Source organism: Epinephelus moara, chromosome 9, assembly GCF_006386435.1.
Source record: "Epinephelus moara isolate mb chromosome 9, YSFRI_EMoa_1.0, whole genome shotgun sequence".
Taxonomy (NCBI): Eukaryota; Metazoa; Chordata; class Actinopteri; order Perciformes; family Serranidae; genus Epinephelus; species Epinephelus moara.
The window spans coordinates 27524266-27539745 of NC_065514.1; the positions used below are offsets into that span (position 1 = coordinate 27524266).

The following is a 15480-nucleotide window of genomic DNA, read 5'->3' on the forward strand; positions in this document are numbered from 1 at the left end:
CATTTGGGTCAGCCTGAATTTCAATACAACAAACTGACCCACTTCTGCTGCCAAAATTAATGTTTTGACTCGTCTCCTAAGATGTATGTAGGGAACATTTCATTTTAAAACAAAATCCATCCCTGTACACATGAGCGTTTTTAGCACTGTTTCAGAGCATGACCGTTCACGTATACTGGGCATGCACATGTCTGTGTAAACAGGATGCAGATCTACTCTATTCTGCTATTTGTTCCTTAGTTATAGAAAATGCTACGCAGATGGTGAAAACGGTGACGTGGAACTGTGTCATGAGTATAACATGAGTATAAGGTGGTCAAGGTGGCAGAAAACAGATTTTGAGTCATTACTGCGACGTATTAGAGCAATACTGGGTGCATTATGCATCAGCAGAGCAAGCCATAGCAATGGGAAATAGTACCCACAAAAGAAGGATGAAATTATGTTGACCCGACTTACAATGTTTTTTGCCTTGACACATCATGACTGACAAGATCAGTTGGGAAATAGTATGAATATCTGCGTCATCGTTTTCAAAAGCCTCCATTTCCACCCATCCACACTAAAATGGGGTCAACAAAACAAAAACATAGTACTAAATCATGGAGTAACATATGGAGTTTACAAATGGCTGCAGTATCACCTAAATCTCATTCAGCTTCCTGCAAAAAAAAAAAAAAGTCAGTAAGCGTACAGTATATCCCAAATGTCGAACCATTTCTTTAAGTTGTGTGTACTTACAGAGGATACATTGTGTTCTCACTCTTCCACTATCATTAGCTGTCCCATTTCACTCTCATAATGTCTCCTCCAATGCTGTAGTAGAGAGAGGTGAGTCAGCAAGAGACAGATAATTGTGGCGATAAGTGGAGGGTGGCAGATGTGAGAAAGAAAAAAAAAAATCAGTGAAGGGGGGGTTGGAGGAGTCATCACAAAGACTTGAGTAATTATTGATGATTAAAGGAGTGTGGAGGGACGTTGGTAATCTGCTGAGGACAGATACTGTACGTTTGAGGTAGGACTCATGCTGCTGTTGTCACATGAAGCTGATGTGTCCGCCGTGGTTCCTCTTTTTGTCGTCCGTGATGATAGCCGGCTCTAATGTATTTATGACCTGCTTATTACTGTCTGCCACAAGTCATGGTTTGTCACATGTCTAATTTTAAACATGTCTCTCTTTCTCTCTCTGTCTCTCTCTGTCTCCCTCTCAGCTAATTTCCAGTGACGCAGATGGGGCCATTCAGAGGGCAGGACGCTTCAGGGTGGAGAATGGCTCGTCAGATGAGGTCCATACAATATAATACACTTTTGTGCACACAGGCATCCCACCCGTCCACTCACCCCTACATGTGTCTTGCTCTCACTAACCTTAGTAAAAGGACAAAATATCGAAAGGGGTGGTCATTTTTGAGGCCACAGAGTTGCCTTGGTGATGGTCAGAGATGAAGACACATTATTATTAAATTATACTTAATTTACTGTCACATAAAGGAATAGTTTGACATTTGGGATATATTTGCTTTCTTGCTGAGAATTAGATTAGAGGATTCTATTACTCTCATGTGTGTACACTAAATATGAAGCTACAGCCAGGAGACAATTAAGCCCCGTTTCCACAGAGCATGTACAGTACAGTACAGTTCAGATCGGTACGCTTTTTTTCGTTTCCACTGTGAAAAGTTGTGGATAGTACTGATGGAACCGTTCCTAACAGTTCCCATTTTTGGTCACCCTTCTGTTGGGGTACCTAGCACATAGATCTGGTACTAAAAGGTGAAGCTGTGAACACTGCAGTCCGCTGATTGGTCAATAGGGGGCAGTCACTCTGCTCAGGGCCGAGTTGCGGCTGGTTTTGGGGCTTATGTAACCATAGGTCATACCATGGAGAGTTTTATTAGTAGACTGTAACTATAAAATAAAAGGATGTTTTGCTGCCTCTCACAGCAGCTGTAGTCGGAGAAAAAAAATAACTTAATTCACTTGGCCGACTGCCAGCGACTTTTAAGGTGGAACATTAACCTGTAATGTAACTCAATGCACAAGCTGACGATGTGAATCAATCAACACACCTTAAACTGCACTGTGACAACTTTGACCATTACTTTAGTTTTTATATGACATACACTTTTAGTAATGAGTGGATCCTCAAGCGTTTACATATATATTAATGTAGACCGGGTTATGTGAACTGCATATATCCCAATCCTCACTCATAGTAAAAAAAAAGTGTTGCAGAACATTGTCCCTGTAGATTCTGTGGACGATAAATGAGGTGCAGACTGATAAAGGAGGAAATACAGTGAGTGCTTTAAGGGTACTGTTTGCAGTGAAAACGTTAAGCAGACCTAGAGTCTAGGTATACCATGTCTGAAGGGTTACTTTTGGTTCCAAAGGTACCATACCAAAAGTGTTTGGTGGAAACGGGGCTTTTGCTCAGGTCCAGCGGGAAACGACAAGCACGGCTCTGTCCAAATATCTGCCTATCAGCACCTCTAAAGCTCACTTATTAACATGTTATCTTGTTCATTTAATTTGTACGAAAAAAAAGCATGGGAGGTTAGGGACTGGAACTATTATTCTCAAGGTGAAGGTCATTTTTTTTTTTTACTATTAAAAAGAGCCATGCTAATTGGTAGCTAACACCTGCCAGCTCATATTTATAGCACAGACACAAGAGTAGTAATGTTCCTCACAAGATTCTCAGCACAAAAGCAACTAAGCATGTTTCCCAAAATGTTGAATTATTCCATGTGCAGCTGCCTTTGTGATCAACAAGACCTACTTATTGAAGTGGCTCCCAAACCAGGGGTTAGGACCTGTCTAAGAGGGTCAAAAGTTATATCTGAGGGGCCACAAGATGATTAATGGAATAGAAACAGAAGAAAAAACATTAACCTGCTATGTGCATTCGGGTTTGTTCTTCTGACTTTTTCCCATTGTTGCTTTTTAATTGTAATAGGGAAGAGTTTACTTTTTTGTGGTTGCTAAAATTGATTTAGTTAAAAGCAATCTGAGACATTTTGAGGCGAACATCTGTATCGCGCTCACAACACATAGACATATGCTACCTGTGATGAAAGGTCACACTGCTTCAGTTTAAGGGGTCACAACAAAAAGGTTGGGAGCCACTGGCTCAAAAATATTAATTTATATGGAAGAAAAAATCTGAAAAATTAGCAAAGTGAGATAACATTCACAGGTACTATCGCTAACTGAAAGGCACTTGTTTTTTATCTAACTAAAAATGGAAGGAGTCTGTTTGTCTATATGTCCTTTGATTTCCTCGACAGCCATCTATTTGATCAACTTCACACTGGGGGGGGGGGGGGGTTATTCGTGAGGTGTCAGGGAAGTGCAGCATTGAGTGCAAGGTCTTAAGTAACATCTATGGGACATATTATAAGTAGTGCATTATGGAGACACTGTGTGGTGTTTTCAGGGGGCCCCTATTAACTGTTACAACTTAACTTTTTCTAACTTGACACAATGCGAATGTGGGAATGTGCAAATGAGGGAACATCAGATTGTCTCAGCTTTTCCAGGAGAAGGTGTCAGAATACAGACTTAGTGATAATTTAATTTTACTGGTAAAAATGATATACAGCATAAAGATATATAGTTATATACAAGATATGCAGGCTTTATATATAGTCTATGGTCAAAATCAACACTGACTCAAGAAAATGATGTTAGTTAAAGGAGCTATATGTAAGAAATCTAAAGCAAATACTCATAAAATCATCCTAATATGTCACAGAGACTAAGGAATAATGTTCATATAAGATACTGATCTCACCGACAACAATAGTACAGCCAGAATATTTGCATCTAAAAAAATTTTTTGCAGTCTGCAAATCATGTTTATGTTTTGAATTTGTGTTTTGGCCTGTTGCGCCACCCACCGCCGTCTACCAGTCACGCAGTCAGTAGAGTCTCAGCATCAGTTACAGTTACGACTGAGCTACAGCAGCACGGCAAGCAGCATTAGCAGTGTCCCAGTACATAGCATTAGCAGCCGGCTCCTCCTCAGCTGTATCCCGGCAGCAGCGTTAGCAGCAGAGAAGCCGGACTTGCTCGAACGGTCCGCTGGAAAACCGAAGATCAAGGACACGGCGACGCGGCCCTGCCACGGCAGCCGCCTGTGGGCAAACAAATCAGTCTCCAGCGTGCCGCTGTCCAGCAACCTCGAATCTGTAGGAATTTGAGTGCAGTAACTGTTTTGGCCACATTCTTACATACAGCGCCTTTAAGAATAAATAATGTAGACACTCAAAAAAAACAAAAAAAAAACATCACATCCCCTCCTCATGCTGCAATGTTGCTCATATACCTGAGCAATTTTTCAGGCTCCATCCGCAAGAGTTTACTTGCTCGCTGTATGTCAGAGGAGGTGTTACACTGCTGCAGCATGTTAGGCACAGCTCGCTCTCCGTCGCTCAGTGCAGTCCAGATGCAGAATGAGAGACTGGAGATGTTACACTGTAGCAAACACAAACATTTCAAGCATCAGGGATGAAATAGAATGAAACCTTTTGTCCCTGCATAGCCTGGTCCCATATAGCTAGCTATTAGCAAATGTTGTTTATACTCTTGCAACTGTGAGGGCAGGTGTATTGTTCAAGACCCAGGAAGAGCAGTGTGGAGCACAAGGAGCGCAGCAATACCACAGGCCAAGCAATCGGCCTCCTTCTAAACAGGCACTGCACTATTTCTTGATAAATGCACCAATACAGGTATATATAGGTATATACTCTAGAAGAATCAACTTATTCTTAAATTACGTAGGGAAATCATGTTGTCCATCAGCCATCTTCATCACCAGATCTCCTGATTTCATTGTCTCAACTTACTATAGACACTTTGACATCCAACTTCCTGTCTTACATCCTTAAAGTCATATTACTTGATTACAAAAGCATTATATCTTTCTGCTCATACACTTTTGGTCTTCTGTAAACTAACAAACAATTTCAGCATGTCACACTCAATGCAGTTTTAATTTTTCCTTAAACTGTTAATCGTCTCTGTTGCTTTTTATTTTGCTGCTTCAAAAATGCAGTTGCAGTGTTTGTAATTCACTCCCCTGCTTTTGTCTCACATCCTGGTATGGATTATTTCCATCATGATGAAACAATAACAGTAAAAAGACTGAGTGTAACTCACTGTGCCTGCGCTTTGGCTGTATCTGATTTCCTGACCCGTATTTTAATCATTACTGCTGCATTGTGTAACAGTTTTCCACAGAGAAGACCACTGTGACTCAAGCTGTGACCATCACGATGACAATGTGTGTGTGCATTTGTATGTGTGTGTGTGTATATGCGTGTTACAAACAGGCTTTGGACTACACGCCGGGAACCTGGAGGAGAACTGATGTCCATCTGGAGAATCCAGAGTACCACACCAGATGGTTCTTTAAATACTTCCTGGGAAAAGGTCAGCGCTGCTCTGTTGTGCTATGTTTAAAAAAAAAAGCCTCACACACATGGTGTAAGTGTGAGATAGAGAGGGAAATACAGAGGGTGAGGGTGAGGGCTAGCCTATGAGCTGCAGAAATAAAACATCCTCTGAATATCTTCCCTGGTCTGCAGGATGCTTCTTATCTTGCGAAGTCAGTCTTGTCCTCGCGCTGCACTGCTCTTCATTCAAGGCCAAAACTTGTTAGCATCCAGCCATATCCCCACTGAGAGTCTCAACCACACTTTAATCCCATACACCACCCAAGGAGGAAGCCCACAGAGGACATACAGCTTCAGCAACACTAGACAGAGCTCGCCTCCAACAGATAACACAATTAAGATCGGACTGCTGGCTTCTGCAATGAGCCCGGTGCTTTGCAGCCGGCTAGCAGGAGCCATTCTTCTCTGTGATTGTTAAAAAATACATTAGAAGTGGTAACCTGCCCCTTCACCTCTGTGACCCTCATCATCTCGCCATCCTCATTAACAGCATGCCTGTCCTCAGGTTTGCAGTATAGGCGACACTGAAAATTGCGCAACAAAAGATCAGTGTCCAGGTTTCTTTAACGCGATTCGAAGCAGGAGAAATGCCTTCAGCTTCTGAGGTTGAGATAAAGGACGGAGCCCGAGATGAATGGAGATAATTGTGAGGGAAAGTTGGACAACAAGAAATGCCTTTCCTCCTCCAGCCAGGGTCTAATCATGCTATGGCATGGGCAGTTTAAAACAAGCCACGTCTCCAGAAAGTTGGCTCGACCTGTTTGGACTGCAGCTGAGCCATCTGTGTCTCACAGCCTGAGCAGAGCCGACTGCATCGTACAACACAACACATTATGAACTCTAGGCCAGCTATTCTAACACAGGCACTAACTGTCTAATGAAGCATCCAATACAGATACTTGAATTCTCGATTTCTTGATGACTGGGTGAGGAATAGTAAAACAGTTTGACCTAATTTGTGTCCCTGTTGTCTCGCATTAGATTCCCAATTCCCAAATGATTACAATGAGTTTTTCCTCACACAAAGAAAAAGCTCCTGCTGCCTAAACCAATAAGTACATAATTGCAGCCCAACCTTGCAAAGTTGTCACTCACCTGAAGCATAAAAACACGGCTAATGGAGAACGACGAAATCTAAAAAAAACAAACAAATGGAGACGTCAAGTGAAATTGTGGAATAAAGAAGGCATCTGAGGAGGACAAAGAAACGGCAATGCAGGCAAAGATCTTGTGTCTAATTGGATTTAGAGGTCTGTTCAGCATTGTTTCCGAAGATGTTACCCTGTCAACCGAAGAAGCAGAGGCATGAATGCTGTGGAGATCTTTGTCTGTGCCCATGTCACACAACGAGAAAGCTAGTGATGGACGTGTGGGAAACTGAAAAGGGACACAGGAAATAATGAATGAATAGGTAGAGAGGAGGACAAAAAGGCAGAGAAAGACAGGCCAAGACAGTGGGGGTTAAAAGGGAGCATGGAATACCTTTAATGTTTTGGTGTCAGAGGAAGAAAGAAAGAAAAATCTATCTAAATGAGTAAAACTAAACACTAGTTTTCTAATCACTCTGTATGTGCATGTATAATTGTATCTGTATATTGTCTCTGTCTCCCTCAGTCCATCAGAACTATGTGGGTACAGACGCAGAGAAGAATCCCTTCTACCTGTCAGTCGTCCTCTCAGACCAGAACAACCAGCGGGTTCCTCAGTACAGAGCCATCCTCTGGAGAAAGACGGTGAGTTCACCATCTGCACTACTTACAGCAGTGGTGGAGCGAGTACTCAGATCCTTTACGTAGAAGTTGCAGCACAACAATAAAAAAATACTCCATTACAAGTAGTAGTCCTGAGTTTTTGACATCTAATGAAGCAGTTTTTTTAATCTTCTGTTTGCGCACACAAGGATACATGAAGCGGCCACCAGGGCTAAAAAAAAATGAAGCTAACGCTAAAATGCCAAAAACTGCAGTTCCTCTAATGACCACTTGAGGCTGGCTCCAAAAGCCAGTCAATCCTCATAGACCCACATGTTAAAATGCCCAACTTTACAGCAGAAATCAGTGTTTACAGCCTGGTACAAACAACAGTTTGAGGTCTCTACAGCTAATTTCAACATTCATGACAACTGTACAGGGGTGAATTATTTTATAAATCGCCTGTTTATGCACACTTTAGGGTGTGGCTGCTTCGAGCAGCAGGTTGTCTGCGAGGCATCACCTCAGCTCAGATTCACCTCTCACTTCCTCACAGCTCCACCCTCTTGTCCAAATATGGTCACCTCGGGTCAATTCTGGCTCTAATAATCCAAGACGGCAATGGCCAAGTACTAAAGTCGAGGCTTCAAGACAGCAGCCCTCAAATCAATAGTTTTTTGGTATGAATTCCAAACATTTCCCTTTCACACGTGTAGCACACGTCTCTGTTGGACGTGTTCTCACCTACTAAAAATACTCTGTTTGGTTTAGACAAGAGGTGGTGCCTGGGTAGAGTGTGCAGAATGCAGAACATGACATGGATTACACTGCTGTCTCATAGCCAGTTTGTAAGTTAGTCCGAGAATCTCTTGCTGCTCGTTGAGTTTGTCTGATGATTTTGGCGGCAGCCCTTATTGACAGAAGTTCTCGAATCTTGTCATCTCTCCATTTAGACATTTTCATTGCCGTCTTTATGTAGATGACCCTTCTTCTTCTTCTCTCAGATGTTTGTTTTCTTCCTGTTTTCCGGCATCTGCATGACAGAAACATCATCCACACGCCCAATTACTCTGATGCTCTACTCACACATGGGCTCAGACATCTGACATTGCAGGGACTTTGTGCTTATAGGGACTTTGCTGGCAGGATGAAGTCAGTTTAATTTCTGAACCAACTGATTCGGACATTTGTGTTCTCTGGATAATGTATAGATAATTTCAGGTTTGCAGTGCATGAGACACATGCAAAAAGGCGGGGAAGACATTTGTACACCTCAAGGATACACACAGTGCATTTTATGTATGTAGACATAACTTTTGTTTGTTTATCAGAAAACACCTTTAAATACAAATACAGAGGGAGTAGTAGCAAAATGTATTTGAAAATTTAAAAAGTTATAGAAAAATGTCTGCCATGATTGATTACTATTAGCTATTACATTATCATACTGTTAATTCTTGTGCATTAATGTGTAAGCAGCAGTTTACTGTTGGGGTCAGGCCTCCTCTGAAAGGTCACAAGATAAGCCTGCAGAGTCACATAACAAAGTTATGCTACACAAAGCGTGATTTATTTTTTTGCACTTTTCTCCAATCTTTGCTTTTTTAATGAAAAAATGATAATGTCATCTCCTCAAACAGTTATCTAAATGAAATCAAGCAACCATTTATAGGGGACATCTCTCAGATAAATGTAGTAGAGTAAAATGTGCAATATTTCCCTCTGAAATGTAGTGGAGTAGAGGTATAAAGTAGCATAAAATGAAATAAATAAAATACAAGTACCTCATTACTGTACTGAATGTACTTAGTTCCCACCACTGCCTCACAGCATCTCCAACAGGAGCTTAACTGTTAACATTTTCGACTGGAGTCCACAGTAGCAGGTGGAACTTTTTCAACGTCTAAATATAAGATGGTACAAAATGGCATCTTGAGTGACTATGATGCTCCACTTTTAAGATTGTGTAGGTGTGTGTGAGTGTGAGATGCATATTCATTGTTGTGTATTTGTAGTGTGGTGACTCAGCTGCATGACCAGGATAGCTTGGATTTAATTTTGGCCTACAGCCTCATCTGGAACCTGATTAGGGTGGTGCACCTCCGCTGCCTGATCACATCGATTTGTCTTGTTTCTGTCAGACTCTAACTGGTACAGGATGTTGTTGTTGTTGTTGTTGTTGTTGAGCAGAACAACTTTGTCTGGCTTGAACTGCTCCGGTTTAATTTGTTCCTCTGTAATTATTCTATGACTGATTAAAAAAGATGCTGTGTGCTGTGAATTTCTTTTGGGGTAATATCGTTTGCAGGATGTTCTTTTTATAAATGAGCAACAGTGCAACAGGTTTGAGCAAGTGTCTCCTCGGAGAAAAGAGTTTGCAATCCCTGATCTGTGTCATTCTTGTTTGCTCAGGGCACTCTGAAGATCAGCCTGCCCTACAGCCCGACCAAAACACTATCAGTCAAGTCCATCCTAAGGTGAGCGGTGCAGCCTGGAGCTCTAAGACAGCACAGTTCAGTCTTGACAATACATGTATGAGAATTAATATTGTGGGTTATCTCATGCTGCTGCTGAGACATAAAGACTTGATGTGACTAACAGCAAATCAAAGCCACAAATCCCCCCCAATTGCCATCATACCGTTATGGCACCATTTTCATGTCCAGCCCACACAAATACACACACACAAAATATTCTGATAGCATATATATGTTACACAGTGTTTACTGCTATGTTGGTGCAAGCATATTTGCCACTAAGATGCTTGTGTGAAAACAAAATATCATTGTACATTTATGAAGATATTAAGGAAATTATACTTTTTTTAAAAAAAAAAGTGACGGTTCACCCCAGAATCACAACCACATATTTTTGCTCTCACCTGTAGTGTTATTTCGCAGTCTTAATTGTCTTGGTGTGATTTGCAGAGTGTTGGAGATATCAGCCGTAGAGATGTCTGCCTTCTCTCCAATATAATGGAACTAGATGGCACTCAGCATGTGGTGCTCAAAGCACCAAAAGTACATTTGAAACACTCAACAGCAATGACTCTTTCCAGAAATCATGACCTGGTTACTGAAAATAATCAACAGACATTGTTTTGAGCAGTTTCATCTAGGAACCATTTCTTATACCGAACCGTACCACTGCACAGAAGGAAGCGTGTATTTACTGCAAGCCCACCTAGCATCAGTGAGCTAGCTAATGTACCAGCTTAGCCAAGGACAACTTGTTGACTGCCTCTCGTCCATGAGTAGATGCATACTTACTTGGGAGCTGTTTGGAAGAAAGAAAATATTTCCCACATGAAACTGCACACAACAAGGTCTGTGGATTATCTTGAGTAACCAGGTCATGATATCTAGAGAGAGACATTGCTGTTGAGCTGTTTTATGCCTCCTTGCCGGCAGTAGCCTTGGCCAGATGCATTATGTCCATCCCATTCTTGTGAACGCGATATCTCAAGATCACCTTGAGTGAATTTCCTAAAATTTGACACAAATGTCCACATGGACTAAAGAATAAACTAATTAGAATTTGGTGGTTGAAGGTCAAAGGTCAAGGTCAGTGTGACCATGTTTTTGGCCATAACTCAAGAATTCTTACGCTGATTATGACAAAATTTCACACAAATGTCCAATAGGATAAAAAGATGAGGTGATGACATTTTATATCCAAAGGGTCAAGGCCAACTTCACTGTGACATCATAATATTCTGCATAAAACACTTTTCCGATGATTACTCAATGTCATATCTCAGAAACAGAAGGCGAAACATTTGGTCAGACACTGAATTGGTGACGCTAATCTTGAAACTGTGCTGATTGTATAGATCTTCTGTCCTGCTGGGGGGAAGTATGTGTGAAGCATCATGTCTTTACAGACATGGACGTAAACTGTAAGAGAAATTTGACTGGTGCACAGAGGCATACAAACACAGGGCGGTAATTCCAGTTTAAATGTATTTTTCTTTTGTTGCTTTGAGCACCATAAGCTGAGTGCAATCTAGGTCCATTATATTTGAAAGAAAGCAGACAGCTCTACGGCCAATATCTCCAACAGTCGGCAACTCACACCAAAATGTTTTTTTATTTTTTATTTTGGGGTGAGCTGTCCCGTAAGTCTCCAGTATGGTATGATAAGTGTTGTTGGAATAAGACACAGACATGCAGATTGGTCTCAACTATGCTTGTATCTGCCACACAGTGGAACATACAGCAAAACCAAAATCATCTTTTATGAACAGATGAACAGCTTTTACAACATAGTATAGCCATGACAAATGTATTATTTGAATCAAAAAAATGTTAAGCCTAGTCACAAAGAACTGAAATAACATTTGGTTTCATCAGTTTAGGGCTGTAATTTAGATCATTTTCATTTAAAGTGTTATATAATTCCAAAGCCCAAGAGGACATACTTATGTTGTTTATGCTGTCTTATCAACAGTTAAAAATTATATTTAGTTCACTATGATATATAACAAAAATGCAGCAAATTCTCACAGTTAGCCCAAAGTTGGCAATGGCTCGGACATAGACCCAATCTGCCAGCTCATATCTTCAACATTATGTTTCCAGATAGCAGATTTCATGAGTGAAAGGTAACAGGATGTAACAAGATGCATGAAACAAGAGACTGGAGATTATAAATTCCTCAGGCTGAGCAGCGTCACTGCTCAAACTCTGAATGAGGACAAATGGTACAAGCAGGATGAGAAATCCCCTGTATCAGTTCCCACTCATTTTTCTGTGTAACCCTTTGAGCTATTTGTCTTCCATCGATCCTAAATACCCCTTTCTCTTTTTTTCATCACTACTTCCTCCACTCCTCCTTTTCCTCCTCCTATTACTCCCAGTGCAATGAACATGGACAGGTTTGAGAAAGGCCCCAGGGAGATCCTCAACCCGGAGATTCAGAAGGTGAGATTTAAAGCATCGGCCAACTCCCAGTGAAATCTATCACCGGTCCGTACATGCCGGGCCTGATCAGCAGCATCTAAACTGTATGTCCTCAGGCTAGAGGCTGGTCAGAGTGAATAATAATTGTTATGTCCTCTTTCTTCAGGATCTGCTGGTGTTGGAGGAACAGGAGGTACAGGATACTGCGTTCACAGTAGCTTATTTATTGATTTATTTTGCACAAGGTTGGACACTACTTCTTTTATGTTATTTTGTTTGGTTTCCTTTTGTTTAGCTTGTAAGTCACATTCACACACCCACATATCACTCACTTGTTTGGGTCTTTATTGATTTTTTTAGCTGGCATAAGTCTCTGCCAGACAGTTAAAAAAAGTCTTTAATATTGTCCGAAATCTTGCAGGAGAAAAGCATTAAATATATCTCCAAGTAAAGCTGTCCTTCATTATAATGCCATTTTCATTACTTTTTTATTCTATTAATACTGTCTTGTCGAGTAATTATTCTCTCAGTGCATCTTCGTTATTTTTATTTAAAGATGCAGTCCAAATAGCTTTTTGTGTGTCTCTGGCATCATATTTCTTTCAATAGCAACACTGTATGACAATGGAAAAGAATAATAAATGCATCAATTGTAAATTATTTTATAATTTTAATCCAGCTATGATTTTTCAGGGTTCTGTCAACTTTAAATTTGGCGTCCTGTTTGCCAAAGACGGACAGCTCACGGATGACGAGATGTTTAGCAATGGTAAATCCCTCTAACTTTTTACAGTGTCCAAACCTATTAAAGGAATAGTTTGTCATTTTGGGAAACATGCTTTCTTACCAAGAGTTTGATGACAAAATCAATACCATTTTCATATCTGTCAATTCAGTATGAAACTGGAGGCAGCAGCCAGTTATATTAGCTTAGCATAGCTTAGCATAAGGACTGGAAACGGGGGGAAACATTTAGCCAAGTATTCAAGGTAACAAAGTTTGTCAACCAGCAACTGTAAAGCTCACTAATTAACATGTTACATCTCATTTGTTTACTGCACCCAGCCAAGAAATAGTATTTGGTTTTGTCATGTGGATGTTATTGCTTTGCAACAGAACAATGCTGGCTGTTTTCCTTGTTTCCAGTCGTGTTAAGCTAAGCTAAGTGGCTGCTTTACATCTGACTACAAAGCCGAAAGGTCATCTAACTCAGGGGAAGAAAGCAAATTCAATGTCGAACTATTCCTGTGTCAAAACAGCAGCAAGAGAAGCCGTCTGCTTAGTCAAAAGTTCTGTGTTTGTTTCAGAGACGGGGAGTGAGAGCTTTGATAAGTTTCTCACTCTGCTGGGGGATTCTATTACGCTGCAGGGATGGGCAGGTTACCGTGGAGGGCTAGACACCAAGAGTAAGACATCTGTTTAAATGACATCATATTAACATGATTTTGAAGCAAAAGGCTGTTGAATATGTCAGTTATCTTTGTCTCTTTTCACCTGCAGATGACACTACAGGAATTAAGTCCATCTACACAGTGTATCAGGGCCACGAGCTCATGTTCCATGTGTCTACCATGTTACCCTACTCGAAAGAGAACAAACAGCAGGTATGTGTCTGCATGTGTAGCTGTGCAATTTTGTCCTGTTATGTCAGCCCACCTCTGTGGCCCATAATGGAATATCTAAACTACTGGATGGACTGACAGGAACAGGTTTCCCAGAGGATGAATCCTATAGACCTTCATTATCCACTGGCACTGACTATTCCTGTAGCACCACCATGAGGTTGACATTTGTGGTTTGAGTGAAATGTCTTACAGACTATCAGATATATTACCATAAAGTTTAGTTCAGACATTTATGATCCCCTGAGGATGAACTGTTTTAACTTTGTCCAAATTTAATTTGTCTAATTCTTTGGTTTATGACTAAATATGTGCAACACTAATGACATTTCCATCAGCATTAGCTTTGCTTTGCGTTTAGTGCTAATTAGCAAATGCTAGCTTGTTTACACCCTGAACGAAGATGGTGAACATGATGAACATACCCACAAAACATTTACGTGTTAGCACAGACATTGTAAGCATGTTAACAGGCTGACTTTTGCATTCAGTTCAAAGCATCGTTGTGCTCCAGTACAGCCTTGAAGAGCCACTAGCGCGGCTGTAGACTGTTGTCTTGTTTATTGTTGGCTCATCCAAAAGAGAGAGAGAAAACAACTAAGAGGAGAAACAGCTGAGATGAACATACAGTAGCCCCGTGTTGGGTTAGACTTGCAATACTCGAGATAAATATTTCTCTCTCTCTCTCCTCTTTTTTTTGTCATGATATTTTTGTATCCTACTCTTTGCATATGTTCCTCCTCTTTCATCTTCATGTCTTACCACTAACTCCCCCAAAGATTGAGCCCTTCTGTTTATGCTATACACTGGTATTAGAGAAATTGCAGAAACTTTAATTGCACATCAGTCACAGGTCTTCATCTCTAAGTCATTCAGCCGAGAATATATCCCACCAATAGGAAGCCAGGACAATAGCAGCCAACTTGGCAGAATATGCTCACTGTGGAAAGAATGGAGAAAAAAGGATGTTATTGCTTTACTGTAGAGCTCCATTCTGTAATGCCAATATTAGTGAGGATGATTTAAAAGGGCAGCTGCTCAGCAAATCTGACACAGAATTGGATTTCTTCTTAAGATAGAGAAAAGGCTTTCTGGCGGTCAATAATAAGGAACAGTCTGTGCTTGTGTTGCATGTGAGTGTGGCTGCTGGTCTGTCGCTTGTCTCACATCCACCTGAGAGACAAAAACTGTCATCGAATGAAATAACATGGTTTTATTTCTCACCAGAGTAACTCAAGTTCAGCTTAATTGGAAGAGTTGTGGTGTTAATGTCACCCTAGGGGTGGGCAATATAACATAATATCATAATATTGCAAGGTATTTTTGCGTTAATAATTTTCTTGACTTTATGACAAATAATGGGAAAAAAATAAGAAAATGAAATTGCAACAAAATAAGTGATATAGTTTTACTTGTCAACCTAACAGTTTGCCTTTGGATATTCAGTAAAAACTAAACAAAAATGATCTCTCCTTTCTTTAGTTTGTAAACAACAATAGTAACTCAGAGTGACATTCAGATTGTGTATACAATATCAATAGTACAGTAGTAAATCTAGCACAAATTACAAATTTAAACAGCTCCCAAATATAAAAAACGTACCCTGGGATCTACAGTGGTGTGAAAAAGTGTTTGCCCCCTTCCTGATTTCTTACTTTTTTGCATGTTTTCCACACTTAAATGTTTCAGATCATCAAACAAATTTAAACATTAGTCAAAGATAACACAAGTAAACACAAAATGCTGTTTTTAAATGAAGGGTTTTATTAATGAGGAAGAAAAAAATCCAAAGCTACATGGCCCTGTG

At 40.5% G+C, this 15480-nt stretch overlaps 1 protein-coding gene across 5 annotated transcripts in view; it reads left to right on the plus strand.

Moving 5' to 3' along the window:
- garnl3 (GTPase activating Rap/RanGAP domain like 3) overlaps nt 1-15480 on the plus strand; it is a 104454-nt gene that overhangs the window by 54148 nt on the left and 34826 nt on the right. For all 5 annotated transcript variants that reach the window (XM_050053393.1, XM_050053396.1, XM_050053394.1 and 2 more), the window contains exons 3-11: nt 1212-1286; nt 5337-5436; nt 7074-7192; nt 9563-9627; nt 12009-12072; nt 12218-12244; nt 12745-12820; nt 13359-13457; nt 13552-13655. In XM_050053393.1, coding sequence (XP_049909350.1) covers nt 1212-1286; nt 5337-5436; nt 7074-7192; nt 9563-9627; nt 12009-12072; nt 12218-12244; nt 12745-12820; nt 13359-13457; nt 13552-13655 — 729 coding nt within the window. The remainder of the gene's footprint in view (nt 1-1211; nt 1287-5336; nt 5437-7073; nt 7193-9562; nt 9628-12008; nt 12073-12217; nt 12245-12744; nt 12821-13358; nt 13458-13551; nt 13656-15480) is intronic.